This window comes from Pantherophis guttatus, chromosome 1 (assembly GCF_059756535.1).
Source record: "Pantherophis guttatus breed Tessera chromosome 1, ASM5975653v1, whole genome shotgun sequence".
Lineage (NCBI taxonomy): Eukaryota > Metazoa > Chordata > Lepidosauria > Squamata > Colubridae > Pantherophis > Pantherophis guttatus.
The window spans coordinates 288,458,411-288,476,357 of NC_142063.1; the positions used below are offsets into that span (position 1 = coordinate 288,458,411).

At 34.7% G+C, this 17,947-nt stretch overlaps 1 protein-coding gene across 1 annotated transcript in view; it reads right to left on the reverse strand.

The window, feature by feature from the left end:
- KCNK5 (potassium two pore domain channel subfamily K member 5) overlaps positions 1-17,947 on the reverse strand; it is a 34,013-nt gene that overhangs the window by 9,261 nt on the left and 6,805 nt on the right. The window contains exon 2 of the mRNA XM_034428021.3: positions 1,147-1,258. Coding sequence (XP_034283912.2) covers positions 1,147-1,258 — 112 coding nt within the window. The remainder of the gene's footprint in view (positions 1-1,146; positions 1,259-17,947) is intronic.

The following is a 17,947-nucleotide window of genomic DNA, read 5'->3' on the forward strand; positions in this document are numbered from 1 at the left end:
AGTCCACTAGTTCCTATAGGTTTTTGATTTGTTAATGACTGGAATGCTGATCTAACTTCATCTTCTACTACAAAGTTCCCCAAGTTTCCAGCTTTGCGGACTGGCGGGGGGAGAGGGGATGGTTCTGTTTGAGCAGCCGGCAAGCGTGCATGCATGTGGCTCCATTTGCACAAGCGGCATGAGCGTGCATGCTGCTCATGCAAATAGAGTGCACGCCCAGGCTCGCCGGCCCTTTTCCCGGCCCGACTGCAATCCCCTCATGGTTCCCCACAGGTTGGGGACCCCTCTTCTAGTAAACATTGTGAAAGCCAAACTATAAAAATGTTGCATTGGTTTTCTTGAGTTGTTTATGGGAAATATTGGAAGAGAGGAACCATCACATATATTTCAAATAGATTTTAATAATAGTAACAAATGAAGCATGGTGCTTTATTTGATTTAGCAGCAAGGTTTCTAATTCCCTTTCCCACTTTCCCTGGTCAGTTTGTTTTCCAGCACTATGTGTGTTCTGCATCAGAACAAACAAACTTTGTAACACTTATGTTTTTTCTGTATCTTACAGGGATAGCACAAAAGCAAACCTGAAAAAAATGTCATCCCACAGTTCCGTTATCATATTTATTCTGCGATTTTTCCATCAAAGTCAGCAATACCTTGAGAACTGCAGGGATAACATTTCTCACTGCAGTATTGTAAAGCCACCATCTTGAAATACATGGCTTTTGAAAAAATAATCTTCTTACAAAACAAATGGCTATATATTCAGGATAATGGATTTAGAAATCCAATTGTTAGGCATTTCTATGGAAGAAAAATATTGTCATAGAAATCTCTATTTCCCCTGTGCTTTCTTTCCCTATGTTTTACATAATAGATTGATTCAAAGTCAGTAAACAGAGAATCTATTTCTACTAGGGCAGGTAGAGCTATTCATGAGGCCAATATTTGTGTCTTTAAATTGTCAGTCTTAAAAAAAAGGCAAAGAGACTGAAAAGGCAAAAGGCACTGAGATCTAGAAGACCAAACTAAGATACCACCATATAATCAACCCCCTCCAGATTCTTCCAATGTTTCAGTTTTTCATTTCATTAAATAGTATTTCCCTATATTGTTAAATATATAAATTATGGACAAACTGATACTTGCCAATGGTTGTAATCACTGTAGCAGCAAAGATGACAGCATTAGGCCAGTTCCAGTAATTAAATGTGTCATTAGCATCGATTGAAACTCCTTGCCCAGCAGCTTCTGAGACCACCTATAAAAATGATACAAGTCATTTAAAAATGCAGTAAAATATGATATTAAAAAAAAAGAGAAAGGAAATGTATTTTTCCAATTCTTCATACATTTGTGGCCTAATGATAAACATGGCCATACTTACTATCAGCACAAATACACAATGTTCAATAATTGTGGATTTTAGAAACTGAATAATTCAGAAAAGCAGCAGTACGTGGTAAATCATTTAATTCTGAGCAAATTTGGAAAAATATAATAAAATCCTTATATGCAGAAACTAATAACCTAAATTGAAGGGAGGGTGGTGGTTTCTGACTGCTGTTATTGTTGTTTAAAAACAACCAATATTATCCTTCCTTGCAGGGCACAGCAATGCTAAAAAAAAAAATTCAAAACAATAGAACCACAGTAGGGTGCTCATGAAATTGTTATTTCTTTGCTTCATCTTTTAAAATTAATTTTATACTATCAGGTCAAACTTCAAAGATCAAACTGTCTGTCAAAAGCAAATTAGATTGTGTGATTGTTAAAGCATTCTTTCCAAGCATTTATCCAGCAACATTACTTAAGAAAATCAACTTCTGTTCTGCACAGGCACTACTTTGAGGCAACTTACACCTTTTCTTATTGGTCTATTTATTTATATGTAGCCACCATTTCTCCAGGTGCTCCAGGCACATGGGGATCAATTATATTTTACTCCCAATATAATAACTCTGTGGGATAAGATATGTCACTAACCTAGCATCATCTAATGGCTGAGAGTGAGTTTGAACCCAGTCTTCCTGGTTTTAGTTTACATCATCGGGCTAACTCTCTGAAAGAGGCGTGTGTGCAGAGATAAAACCAATGTAAAATAGTCTAGTAGTTAAAGCATTTGACTAGGCCCGGGAAGACTCATTTTTAAGTCTTACTCAGCCACACAGTTTACCACATGACTTTGGCCAAACATCTATTTCAGCACAAGACTTTTCTCCTGGTGATAAAATAAGCTTAGGCCTCCATGTACACCTCCTTAAGCTTCAGAAAATGGTGGGACAGCAGTGCCACAAAATACACAAACAATGTATGGAAAAGAACTCATTCCTCCAGTGAAAATGAATGAAACAGACTCGTATAGTCTCTTTAAAAAACAAACGATTTTTGCTTTAAGTAGCGATTACATGGAAATTGAAACTTAAAAGATTGGTCTAAAAAATTCAGATGTGACTTGCAAAACAGGCCACATCATTTGTCCCATAATACAGTGTGTATAGAAACTCAGGCAATGCCTATAACAACATATGAACTCTTATACTTATATACTCTCTGTTAAAATGGTGAACAGGTAACACTGATTGTTAATGCCAAGGCATTCGTGCAGAAACATCTGATAATTATAATCTCTCTCATAGTTCAGGGTCAGATAGAACATTGAGCACAAAGGTTGGCTTTATAAAAAGACAGAGAAGAGTAAGCAGAAGATAAGAATAAAGTTAATATCAAAAGAAAATGCATAGCTTGGCCAAGAAATTATTGCTATGGCAGGTGAAGCCCAGGTCACATTGTTGAGGCCTAATGTTCTCCACTGCAGATGGAATGGCCAATAGGCAGGAATGGTGGAGGTGTAGTCCAGTGTCAGCTGAAAGGGTCTCAGCTTCCCCCACCATCATCCTCATCCTCAATTCCTGATTCAGAAAAGATAGCTAAAGTCAGATACATTCATATGCAAATGAATGATGTCATGGCTTTGGTGTCTTTCATCAGGGTAATAAAAATCGATGGTTTTAAAAATAAATAAATAAATAAATCGATTTTTTAAATTTAAATCGGATTTTTTTATTTTGATCAAATTTATTTTAATAAAATGCTTTTGGAGTAAACATCTATCTAAAGATAGTTTTCTATTTAAGATACATTAATAGTTTATTTAGCATGAAATGGAGCTTAGTTATGTAGCATGTGGCTGTATATTCTGCAATACTGGGACTGTCAGTAAATCAACAACAGGTCAGAGGAGCTACTGCAGGACAGAGATGACAGTTGTTCTTTAAAAATTATGATTTAAATCGAGTTGAATTAAATCAAGCCTTTTTACTAGTGATTTAAATCATGATTTAAATCGAATTGATTTAAATCAAATCCACCCTGACTTTCATCATGCACCTTTTAAACTATTGCTGAAAAAATGATTCAGACTGGCATGATCTATGTTACCTGGAATCACATGAACAATTGTTTTGATAAAGTGTCCGTGCTTTGCGCAATAGTAGCCACCCATTTATATTAATTCGTCATACTACTTGCATGCGGCTAGAGCTATTTTTCTGAATCTACAGTTACAATGCCACAAAAATATTAATTTAATCAAAAGATGTGTAAAATAAAATGAGCATGTGAACTTGACACGAGTTTCCCCACAACAATTACCCCACAAAACAGTATATCTATCTATCTATCTATCTATCTATCTATCTATCTATCTATCTATCTATCTATCTATCTATCATCTATCTATCTCTTATTTAGATATAGATAGATATTTAGATATCACTTCGGCCACTCCAGCTTTTAAAACACCAGGACCAGCAGAGTATATACAGATGTAGAAAAGGATCATTTTCTGACAAACGCATAGCTGTAATTCTGCTTTTGTTTCTATTTTACTGCTAGCCCTTAGGTTAGAGAAACTGTTAAGCAGAAGTAAATCTCACTGGGCTTTATTTGATTTATGTCATTTTTAACCGTTAACAAAGTTTCCACCCAAATGATTTACTCCAATTTCTTATCCATGAAATAGCTGAAATAATCTTTAAGTGTTTGTGTTGCAGGGTAAGAGGTGGAAAGCATAAATCAGCAGATGGAAAGGAAGAGACCATCATTTCAGTTCATATCCTGAGGAGGCTACAGGGCCAACTCTTTTCACTGCTGTGTCAACATTTCACAAGTTTACACTCATAGCTTTCCTCTGCCAAAGATGCACCTCCCTCCGGTCCCTATTGGCATGCTTTGACTTAGGATGAGCTGTGGCCTTGCTTGACACTGCTTTCATTATACTTCCCACATATTTTAGCCATAGTACTTCTTAACGCGAGATTGAATCAACAAAAATAATTTCATAGTGCACAGACTAGCCATGACAATTTGAAGTATGAAACAGAACAAGCATTATCCTATTGTTGGTTTTAATAGAAAATCTAATTGTTATTATATTATCTACATTTCTTTTTCTAAAGGTCCTTCAGTTTTTATTATCTGGAAGCTGCAAAACCAAGAGAAAAATCAAAAGACTACACTTATGGAAATTATAAAAATTCACAGAAACATTTAACATTCTTGGCTGAAAGCTTTTCCTCACAGACTTCTTGCAAATTTCATTCATTGTCTAACTCTAAGACATAGCTATTTGTAGGAAATTCCCTAGTGCAAAATCATGCTTTTTAACATAATATATCTAAACTTTTTTAAATCTTCAGAAATTTGAAACTATGTTTTGCTATTTTTGCTCTGATCAGAAGATAACTGAAGTTGTTCTATAGATTTGTAAAGTAATTGTGTATTATGGGAAGCAGCAACAAAACCGCAATGATTTCCAGGATACATCTATGAATATTTGTCCAACACATGTTTAAAGCCACAGTGTAATCCATTCACATAATTAAATCACAGAGTCCTTATAATTTGGATTTCATGCTTTATAATTCTTTGTTATCCACCCTATGTCTATAAGGAAGTACATTTTAAGTTTAAATAAATTCTAGTTACAGAATACAGTTAAACAGGATTCTTTTCCAAAAATAAATCTTGTCTTTTAGCTATGCTATACACAGAAAATACATATACAGGACATAGCATATATAATCTTATTATTCTGAGATTAAAATAAAATAAAATAAATCTTACAGGATAGAATAAAAATTACATAATGCGAAAGTATCAATTGGAGCTGAATTGAAAAGGTTCTGCACTGTGACGAAAGAACATAAAACAATTGAGCATTCATACAAGCAAGCACTGAATGAAAAAGACTTATTCTGGGTCTGTGAACTCTCACCATATAAATTACTGAAATAATAAATCACAGACAGTAGTTTGGGAAGTGACAGGGAGAACTAAAATCTGAATTCTGGAAACATTGCTCAGTCTTCTGGATGGTTTTTTTTAAGACTTTAACAAAACAATAACATAAATCTTCAGTTTAACAGACTAATGGAAAAAGGAGCGTCAATGGGAGCTGGCTGTTTGTTAAATGACAATTAGGATTTTTAAAATAGCAATAGCACTTAGACTTATATACCACTCTACAGTGCTTTACGGCCTTCTGTAAGCTGTTTACAGAGACAGCATATTGCCCCTAACAATCTGGGTCCTCATTTTACCCACCTCTGAAGGATGGAAGGCTGAGTTAACCCTGAGCCAGTGAAACCCAAACTGCCAAAATGCTGGCAGCTGGCAGTCAGCAGAAGTAGCCTGCAGTACTGCATTCTAGCCACTGCGCCACCATGAGTTTAATGTATAAAGTCCATATAAAATACTTCAGCATTATCAGCACTGATATGCTAAATGAGGATCTTGATGACAAGCATGTTATGGACAAAATTTAAATGTCTGTTATATCCAAAATACTGATTCAAGTTTCATGAAAACAAGGTTCCACTGTAAATATCTTCTAACATCTGACCAACCCCAATGGTTGTAAACTTCCTTGAAAGTTATGTGGTACATCCTTAACCCTTAGAACAATTATGTGACAGCTGACAAAGTGGAGGCACTAAGCTCCTTCAAAGTTTTGTTATGAACGGCTGCTATTTTTCTAAACATACTAGGACATAATCTGAAGTTAGATTGGTGCAGTCAATTCTGATCAACACTGATAAAGCCAAATATTACAATAATAATATTCAACAACAATGATACATTATAGCCCCAACAGGTTTCACTAGATTATGTTAATAGTTTGCCCCCTTGGCATAAAGACATGCTAATACAAGTAGGATCAACAGCACTGGCAGCAATTAAGATGAGTGTTTTTAGTGCCAAGAAAGAGCTATATTGAAAGCATAAAATAAGTGACTGACTCCAGATTTCAATATAGGATGGCCTGAATGTTTATCAATGAATACTTTTAGGACAGTTATATTTTGTGATAGCACTACTCAAACCTTCCTCTCCCCATCCCCATAGCCCTATTCACCAGTGTTTTCTCAGAATTCAACTCAAGAGTTGCAACAGGGCTGTAACAGCAGATGTGATCAGCTCCAAACCATCAGTTTTCTGGGTGAATTTGTTCTCCAATATACTCTCCAGTCCTCAAGAGATAGTCTTTTTTCCTGGCAGATAGGCCCACTTCCAAAGAAAGCACTGAGTTGTGACCACTCCATTATATTTTAATGGAGCAATGAGCCCAGGAGACGGCACTTACATTTTAATTAAAGTGATATTTTAAAATGGAGCAGGGAGCACAGCAGGCATTTGTGGACTCCAACAGTACCATATTAGGATTCCTAACCATCATTGTTGAGTACTTTAAAAAAACTTTGCTACTACTGAGGCCAATGAAGCAAATTTAGTAGGTACTCAATTAAAATAGGAGATATTTTGTTCTCTACAGGTAGTGAAGTGCACACAAGGTGAGACAAATCACGGCATTGTGGGTTATGCCAAGCTAACTTGGAACTGAAAAATGGAAAATGAACATTTTGCCCATTTTTCAAACTTATATTAAACTGTTAAAATGTGAGATATTAGTTTTGCTTGTTATTCTGATATGTCAGAATTTGGGGTCCTTTTTTTTCAATTGCAGACACAATTCAGCCATCTCATATAGTATGAATACTATGACTGTCATATCCATTATCATAAATATTTCTCCCAATATCGTATAAATATTACAGAAAATCAGGCACTTTAGTAATGATTAAGGGTAATTGGTGTCAGTACCCTTTTAGGCATTTCACAGAGGACTGAATGTATGTACAATGTGTACAAGCAAATTCATTCACAGGCATTATGGCTGCCTCAAAGTATATCCAAATCATAAACATGTGATCCTTGATTACTCCCTATCTTAGTTTCCTATACCAGACATAAGTGGAAATGTTCATGTCCCTTCATTTAGCCACCGAGACCCCAGCTATTTACATAATAGCACATAATTGGGACAAGACAAGGACTTAAGGAAGCAACTCTTGTAAATAGCTCAGCCACTTGACATACCAACCTCTCAAATGATTCTAGAAAACAAATGTAGCATGGCTGATCATTTTTTCTCTGGTTCCCTTCAATTTTATAGTGTTATTTGAAGTTCAACTTCACACTTGAATTTTCTGGAACATTCTATGACCTTTGGGTAAGAGACAACAAAAAACCAAACTCAAACTAGTAGGCAAGTTGCTAGAAGTCACTGTCACCTACTGGGGTTTTTCACTTTCATTTAACTGGCATTTATTGAAAAGCAAAACTGAAGTGTGCAATAGAGAAAAAAACATAGGATAGGACTCCGTATTTCTTTGTACTTCATTTAGGAAATAAGAGATCATAATTAAAAGTTGTAAAACTTCACAAACACTCCCTTCTGAGAACAAGTTGCATATACCTAATCCAATATCAACACAAAATGTTTAAGCATATTATTGTCTAAAATATATTCAAGAGGCATTTCCTGTTTTGATAATTTGTTTCAGCCAAAATCTTCAAAGTAAATTCTCACTAAATTGAGAATTCTAAATTCCACATCAGTTCTTTAAAATCTTATGTAGAGCTGGAATCCTTTCATGTATTTTACCAACCCAAAGGTTACTGATAATCTCAATCAAATTGGAAATGTTTGTTTACTCTTAATTTGTTATTATGACTAAGTTGAATTTAACATACACTATATATCAGAGTTTTGTCACTTCTTGAAATAACAACGTAACATAATCTCTTATATATTAACTGGCATACAAATTCAGTTCACCCATCTATTTTGATAGATGACTTTTAGTTCCTTTTGATAAGGATGTGGAATAGTTAACTAGAGAAACAAGGCTAACCATGCACCAGTGGCGATCATAAAAATGAGCCCATCTTCGCTGAAAAGTAGACGTTATAGCAGAAGTGACAAATACTTCCTCAAAATCCATGTTCCTGCCCCTTTAAAGCAGTAATACGACCATTGCAGCAACCCCATGACCATGTAATCAAAATTTAGACACTTGGCAACTGGTTCATATTTATGTCCATTGCAGTGTCCCAGGGTCATGTGATTAACTTTTGCGACCTTCTGACAAGCAAAGTCAATGGGGAAGCCAGGCTCACTTAACACTTGGTTACTAACTTAAAAACTGCAGTGATTCCCTTAACAATTGTGACAAGGAAGGTCATAAAGTGAGGCAAAACTCACTTAACAAGTGTTTCACTTAGCAACATAAATTTTGGACTCAATTGTGGTTGTAAGTCGAGGACTACCTACAATGAAGTTCAAAATTTTTGTATATAATTCAAAAGTACACTCCCACCTTAAAACCATATTGATCTTCATAGCACCATATCACAAATCCAAGGTTTTCTTAAATGAGACCAATTATCTGAATAATTTTTATAATCTAGTTGCAAGTCTGATTCTAGGATAGAAGCAGCTTTGGTAGATTATCTACATATAGCATTGGGCAAGGCAAGGACACTCCTGTTGAAATTGTGATTTGGGGAGAAAGTACCCTCTTGTTCCTCTGTCATTGTCACCTCCTCATGTCAAGTATGAACCTATGAAGTAAGGAATTATTTTAAAATCAATTTAGGTCTCCTGTATGTGTAGTACTGCTTACATTTGTGAACTCTTTATTTAGTTTTAAGACTTGTGTGGAGAACAGCTCAAGTTTTAGATCAAATTTATACAGAAATATTGAAAATTCAAACTTTTAATGAGCACTATAATTTACCCTTAGTGCATAGATGTTAATTGAAGTAAGATTGAGAAGTAAAATCAGCATGCTCGTTTTCATTCACTAATTAAAATTAGAGTGATCCATGACACTTTACATCACATAAATATGAATTTCTACCCTTTGCACTACAGGTCTTTGCAAGAACTGTCTAAATAACATGCTTCCATTTCTCTTGCTCCATTCAGACAAAGAAAAGTGAAAAAAATGCTGAAATTGTAGGTATTAACTTTGTATTCTTTGATAACTGTTTAAATTTGCAAAAGCCTTAGTCAAGTTTTCCCTGTACTGTCTTTTGTATAGGACTGATTGTTGCCAATAGATACCATTTGTTCATTTCAGCAACCAACTGCTGATTCCGCAATTCTTTCTTGTGACATGAGCAGCCATGTAAATTTGATGAATAAATAAGATAAAACCGATTCCTTTTGTAGCTATCTTTTCAAAGAATGGCAACAAAGTTCACAGTGATACTGCAATATCTCTGCTGAAGCACAAATATTTCCAAGTTGTACTGGTTTAGTTAGATAATTTTATGCACAGCACTGGATTATTTTTTGAATCAGGCTATAAGTAAAATAAATGTTTAGATGTAATCTTTTTCTTATTAGTAGGCTACTATGCAGTACGTAACATTAAAATGATATTGTGGAAAAGGTAAAATTTAATTTTTCACTAAAAAGATAAAGACTGCAATCTGGTTAAGATCAATAAAGCAATCTCTAAGTAAATACAAGTGGGGATTGCACAGAGATTAACAAATTACAGATATGTACCATTTTCAATTCAGAAAACAGCATAGGTAGAATCCTGATGTACACTGAAGCATTTAAACCTGGATAGCTCTGCAGACTAAGCACTGTAATTTAACACCAGCTGCCTGCAATTAAAATAAATTCGAATCCTGCCAGGCTCAAGGTTGACTCAGCCTTCTATCCTTTCTAAGATAGGTAAATTGAGGACCCAGTTTGTGGGGGCAATAAGCTGACTTTGTATAAAAAATATACAAAAGTATGAAGGCTATTGCTTAACGCACTGTAAGCCGCCCTGAGTCTCCGGAGAAGGGCGGCATATAAATTAAAATAATAATAATAATAAAAAAACAGAAACATAATCTGACTATAGTTTTGACTGCTCTTTCAATATTTATATAACAGTACTGCTGTTAAAATATTTTAAGGCTGCAAAGTAGACTGCCTTATTTATTATTTGTATAATTAATAAGGCAGCAACCTGATCTTGCATTTGAAAGAACATATCTTTCTTATCTAATGGAATGTCACAGAATGTAGGAAAATTGGTAATTTGAAGTCTTGAAAATGGGAGCAAAAGTTGCCTGCTTTCTTATTTGTTATAAGACTGAACAATGCAATGAACAGTTTTATTTTTTGAAACAATTTCAGAGAATTTGGTAGAGGAATGCTTCTTATTCTTCTTTATATCAATCTTCATCTTTCGTGCATTCATTATTTAATTTTTAATTAATGCATTTTGCTACAGGGAATATAGGATAAATTTTCATTGCTGTGAATATTAGAATGATTCAAGCTTCAAGCAAGGGAATCAATCTAAATCGAGGTAAAAAGGATTAGAAATACTAGGATAAATGCCTTTAGAACAGGGCTGTCAAAACTCCCGGCCCACAGGCCAGATGCGTCATGTGCTAGCCACGCCCACGCCGGTTTAGCAAAGAGGAAAAATACACCATGTGACGCTGCCATGATGACATGAGTGTCACCCCTGCTTTAGAATATGCATGCAAAGGTAAAGACTATCCAAAGATGAAGTTTAAGGATAACTAAAATGGATTATTACCAATGTTTAGTGTGGGGAAGACAAAGCAATTAATGTAAAATGTAGCATAGGAAAGATGGTGTTTTAAGCATCAATATTAAACTTAGCAAACAATTCACCTTTACTGTGGAATGATATCTGTTCAGTAACTGTAGCACAATTTCATGTATGCATAGCTTTAAAATTATTGATAAATAACATTAAAACATAACTGATTTCTTAAGCAAATTATATAAAAAAAATATCCTTAACAGAGGAACAAAATATGACAGCCTAAGCATAGTATATGGTTGGAATCCTGTTTACAGTAATCATAAGCTGAATACTTTTTCATGACAATCCTGCACCAAACTAGGATTCAGACTGCTGGAACACACCCAAGGCAAATCAGTGTCATCTCTGAACTTTTGACCTACCTGCATTATCTCAGAACAAATAAGTAGAAGCTAAGGAAAACATAGTTATCTCTGCTTTATGCTTCTCAGTAAGACTGAACTTGCTTTCTCTCCCTGTCCTCAAATCACAGAAGCTACCTCTTGTTAATAAATTACAAGCATTCTTGAAGACAACAGCATCTCTTGATAATGAGTCTTCTTAACAGAAACTAATTTTAAAGAAGGTAAATAGGGGCAGAATCTATTAATGGTTCCAGTAAGTTATGGATCATGAATGGGATTCTTAAATTTATGAAATTTGATGGCAAGCAAATGGGAAATGGTTCCTGTTTTCTGTATTGTACAGCATTATATATATAAACCTTCTAAAAAAATTTAGGTTAGCTTGATGGATTTTTTTTAAAGTAGACCACTTTTTTTATCATTGCAGTTTTAGATACAACTTTAAGACAAACTATCCTATGCACATTTCTCTGGTACTAAACTTCCTTAATTACAATAAATTTGTTTAGGATTGGGCTATAAATTCCAGAAAGCTAAACACACAAGAAAAAAGTAATATATTTCAAATGTGATGTTAATCTGAGAAACTGCTTGTATGGGCCACTGTAAATATAAACTAACTAACTAACTAACTAACTAACTAACTAACTAACTAAACTAACTCCCTCCCTCTCTCTCTCTCTCTCTCTCACACACACACACACTCACTCACACACAGTGCTAGCCTATGTAGATAAAGCAAGATTAGAGAAAACATATTTTCATATAATTAGAAAGGAGACATGTTTGAACAAACTATAAAAAGCAAAGTTACACAAAATTGGTTGCTGTTTCATGGAGTTGCTCTTCATATTTTTCTATTTTATGGCCTTTAAAAAATTCTATTTAGAAACATTTTTAATTAACACAAATGAAATTACAGCATGGGGAATAGGCTTATCTGTCAATATTCTTATACTGATGTACTTGTGTGCATGATTAACAGTAAAACTGTGGTTGCATCATTGCACATTAGCACAAATGCAATCAATTTTAATCCATATATGAATTGCTGCACAAAGGCCATTTTGTATTTTTTTCCTTCTGTTGCTTTCATATTTTAATAGCTGCTCTCATTTGCCTTCTGAGGACTCCAGTAAAATATATTATTCTAAGTAAAATAATTTCAACATAATCTTTTCCCAGCATTAATCAGCATCTACTTTGCAGAGAGATAGCAGAGATAAACACATCTAATTCTGTTTTCATGAACTTTATACTTCATGGCCTGTATATATGTGTGTGTGTCATATGTGGGTGAATACAGCCAAGAAAGAATACCTCCAAGTCCTTCATAATATAGTTATTCCTCATCCCTTAATAACAAAAGACCCTCAAAAAATAATATGTAGAATATAGTCTACATATGGCGGCAACTGCATATTCATAAGATTAGAGTATGCATTATATATAACTGAACCTTTATTACCTAGAAATCTCATTATACTTTGCTACCCGCAAAAAATAGATGAATAAATTAAAAGCAATAGTGTTCTAAAAATTTATATTTAAAGTAACTATTACACCAAACTCTAGCCATGTTGCTGTAACAAAACTACATCCTATTTTACATTAGAACCGTTCAGCTCATGTAAATATACTTCTCTAACAGATTTCTGGGTGCTCAGGGAAGAATGATCAAAGAAAATTATTTCTGTTCTGAGTTCATGGTTAGCATTTAATATGCAATTACTTTTGACTGCTCATGAAATCTGACATCTTCTAAAGCAGAGGTCTCCAACCTTGGCAACTTTAAGACTTGTGGACTTCAATTCCCAGAATTCCTCAGCCAGAAAAGCTTCTGGGAGTTGAAGTCCACAAGTCTTAAAGTTGCCAAGGTTGGAGACTCCTGTTCTAAAGGACTATTCAACCTGGGCTGCAAACATTGGGAAGACCAGGACATAACAGCAAAGAGGTACAGGAATTTAAATCCTTGTTATTGAGAGGCTCCCTCTCAATAAAAAATCAGGCTGGGCTGATTTTTTTCAGCCCAGATATTCTAACCCCAATGTCCACCTAGTAAGAGCTCCAAGTTATAGTAAATGTCTTCCAGAAACTTTCCTGATAAAACTTTTTGGCTTCTATCCATTGCAGCCATTTTGTGGAGTCTCAGTTCAGACCAAGAGTCTTAGCAAATTTCTTGAAATTGTGCATTACCTTTCACATTTTTTGATGTTAGAGATGTTAGAGAGAAATAGCAATAAATAGTAATATTATAAGTTGGATCTCAAGTTCTTATTCATGAACAGAATAAAGTTCAAGGGTATGGACAACAGAAAATCATGCCTGCTCTATAGTACTGCAAATCATAACTATGAGCAAAACCTCTCCAGATGTTCCCACCAAGGATCCAATTAGAATTCAGCTAATAGGATATATAATAAATCTAACTGATAAAGGAAGCATGGACCTGTAAAGCAGTTTATAATGAAGAAATAATTAATGGCCCTGCTTTGAACACTGGATTATGACTATATATAGTACTTTTGGCACCAAAACATCATGCTTCACACAAATTGTGGTTGGCTTATTATATAATTAACATAGTTGTATATTACACTGATAAATCACATACAATCTGTGATTGTGAAAGGAGACCATATTTATATTAAGAGATATTTGTATGTATGATGGCATAAAAGGAAAACCTGCTGTTATTCACATTTTTAACAGGTCATCATTTGCCTGAAGCAAAAGATTTCTATTCATTATTCTTTTTCACCTTGCTCCCATTTTAATAGTCTCCATATCTATTTATAAAGAAAAAGTAAACATCACAAACTTCCTTCTCTTAGCCAAGTTGCATATTCAATAACCACTGAAAACGAACATCCTTCTTTTGAAACAAGTGCAGCTGCAAGTGTTATTGCATCATAAAGCCTGAAATGTGATCATCTCAATAGTTTGCTGGTCACAAAAGGGACAGCAGCTGTTGAGACTTCAGTCCAAGAAGCAGCTGTCCATGTTGGAGTAGATTTGGATATAAATTCTTAAGATGTCTGCAAATGAAAGCTTGAATACTGCCTAAATGTTTCATGGATTACTACTGTCACACACATTTTATACTAGTTTCATATCTCAATTAAAGATATCACTCTTTAACATTATTTTAATAGTATAAAATTGGGAAAGTAACATTGAGAAAACTAGAAATTTAGCAAAACTGCCCTGTGTTACAATATTCCCCCATTTTAAACTGATTGTATCAGTGGTGAAATCCAAATTTTTTACTACCAGTTCTGTGAGCATGGCTTGGTGGGCATGGTGTGGCTTGGTGGGCGTAGCTTGGTGGCCGTAACAGGGGAAGGATACTGCAAAATCCCCATTCCCTCCTCACTCTGGGGCCAGCCAGAGGTGGTATTTGCTGGTTTTCCAAACTACTCAAAATTTCTGCTACCAGTTCTCCGAACTGCTTAAAAGTTCCGCTACTGGTTCTCCAGAACCTGCTGGATTTCACCCCTGGATTGTATATAATCAAAAGGAGTGGACTTCATAGAGCAGATGGCAGCAATAACCAATCACTTAGGTAGTTTGTCCTTAGTCAGAAGTTTTCCTGATAACTCTTTCCAATTTGTAAATGGAAGTTATTCAGGTTTGGTTTGGAAAAATATTCTGCTGCAGTTCCAACAAGGAAATACAAGATACTTTCATGATGCATCACACATTTACTTGGGACCCTGACTTTGTTATTTTTTTAAAAAAAAAATTAACAATATAGAGAAACAAATCAAATGCATGGCAATGCTTTATCAAAGACAGCATCCTCTTCTTTTTAAACTACAAATATGTTACAGTATTCACATTTAGAATTAATTGTAGCTGCTGCAGCTGCTTCTTCTCCACCCTGAAGCCTAATCCAAATGAGGCAATCAATAATATGGTATGTCTATCTTAAAAGGCTGTGAAAACCATTGTCCTTAATTCACTGTCTGTAATACAAGTTTCTCTGTTCTGGATTTATCTAGTTTAGTAGATGACTGGCAGGAACTGGCGTGAAGTGTTTCCTAACCCTTTAAAAGAATCATTTCTCTTTGGAAAAGTAGATGCTTCTCTTTAAATTATGTCAACAAAATAAACCTCTGTAACTTATCTATGCACATGCTTCCAATTTGGAGTTGGGGAAGGCAGTACTGACAAGTGTTTTATAGCTATTCTAATGAGAAACTTACAAGTCTAATGAAGGGGACACAAGATCATCACAGCCTGACCTTTCAGTGGCTTGATTTCATGCAATATACAAGAATTCTCATGACATCAGTACACTGCCTGATCCATCACAAGATTTCTCATGTGCTTTATGGAATCCAGAGATTAATGGAAGTTATATTCACAGTTAATTTCATAAATGAGCATAAATAATGGAAGGTATCTAGTTTTTCACCATATGCTAGGACTAATTTCTTAAACACAGTTGCACCATAGAGAAAAATCTGCATTTCATTACCCAGCTGCATGGTAAACGTAAAGCTCACAGACTTTTCCTGGTATGTATCTATGCCAAACATGAAAGGAGAAAGGCTAAGGTGCCAAATGGTCTTGGGATCTTGGCTCCATACTCACTTTCCACATATAATCTGCTTTCATAAGAATTGTGGATGAACCAAATTTATTTTCGGTATAGGGCTGAAATAGACTTTATGCATGCCATCAAATCAAACTACTACCTATCTTATGAAATAATCTTGTAACAATTCTAGATCAGTTACTTATTGCCCAACTCATACAGAGAAAAGAGGATAAGATCTATGCTAGCGTTGTTCCTTCCTGACCCTGCCAGATAACATGCACTGTAGCACACAAGAGGGGAAGTGATCATCCAACAACTGGTGGGCAGATAATGGGACTGAAGCTGATTATCTTCATTGCAAGTTTAACACAACAGAAACAAAACAAAAAACCTCAAGCTGTTCAATTGCTTGGTGGAAGATTCTATTCCAGTCATGAATGATACATGTACTAAAGAAAGGGATAACCTGAAGGGAAACTGGTTCTTTACAACTCTTTTGCAATTACATTTTGACAGAATTCTGAATTTCAATATATATTTGCACTGTGACAGTATCATACTGTTTGAGCACTGACAAAAATGCCAGTAATAACCATCTTAAGATATCCGAAACCTATTCAAGTAAAATAATGCATTGGTTGTGCTATGAACTGATCAACTGAAAAAACAAATTCACATTTTTCTATGGCAGTGCCATAATTCTTCTAATTTGGACCTAATATTGTTCACTGCTAGCCTATAAAATTTAGAAATTGGGTTTTTAAAAATGCTTCAGATAAAAATCTAGCAAATAGACATCTGAGTTAGGAAGTATAGCACTCTATCAATATTTTTAGGGCTACAAATTGCATGTTTGTGGGGGAAATGAAATGTTTCTATTAATTGTGTAGGTTGTACACTTCATATAAAAGTTCCCATAATATTTTAGTAACAAAATCATCACTACCAATAACAACAACTGCAAAATTTTCAAATCTTCCCTTAGGAAACCTAAGAGGTGAGAGATATAATCAGATTTACACTCTCCTGTCTGTTGACATGTGAATCAAACATTTCTCTCAAGGCAATGACAACACATTTTCACATAAAACCGGAATCATAATTATAGAGCATACTTTTTTTAAAAAAAAGAACAATAAACAAATATAATTTCCTAAAGGAAAGACAGGGAGGTGTGTTAAAATAAGTTTTCAATGCTATTCTACTTTAAAGAAGACTCAACTTTCTCTAAAAATTATCAATTTGTAAGTCATGACAATATGATAATCTCTCCCCCCTCCTTTTTTAGATGTCTTGCCATTCCCATGCTATTCTGACTGTCACTAGGATCCTTTCCTTTACAATGCTAATAAAGATCCTTTCACCAATTTATCCAACTGAGAAAAAAACCCTAGCCTATTCATTTTTGCTAAAAGGGAGAAAGTCTCCCAGTTTGGCTCCAAGAAACAAATGGATTATATGGCTGCCTGTTTGCTTCTTTATCCCCCAGCATTGGTGCAATGTTTAATTAAACCCTAGTAATATATTTTTGCTTCTGTATAATTGTCAGACCACAATAAAGAAGTTGACCACATTTAAGTACACCCAGGTAAAAAACAAAGCAAAAACCTAACTGGCAAATGCATCCTTATTTTAAAAATACAAGGCAGGAAATGGAGAGAAAAGGAGTGCAATGCTCTATTAATTTTATGCAAGATGTACTGGGAAGTGTTGCAACATACAAATGAGACTGTGACAAAAATTGAGGCAGGCTAAAGTGCTTTAGAAGCATATAGCAAGTTTCCTATCAACTAGACAAAGCTGTACACTAAGATAGATGGGTGTACATTCAACTTATAACTATAGAAGTGCAGAAAATTTATCTTGCTCACATTATAAGTAAATTCTAAGTATGTCAGTCGATTAGTTAGTGGTATCAATCGTAGATACCATAAAAAAAGAAAGCAAGTTCCATTTTCCTAGTAGTTGACTACTGACAAAGTGGAAATTGCATCAGTTTATCAAGTGTGAAAAGACTCTGGCTAATTCTTTTGATATAAGAAAATATAAACCCTCTATGATATATT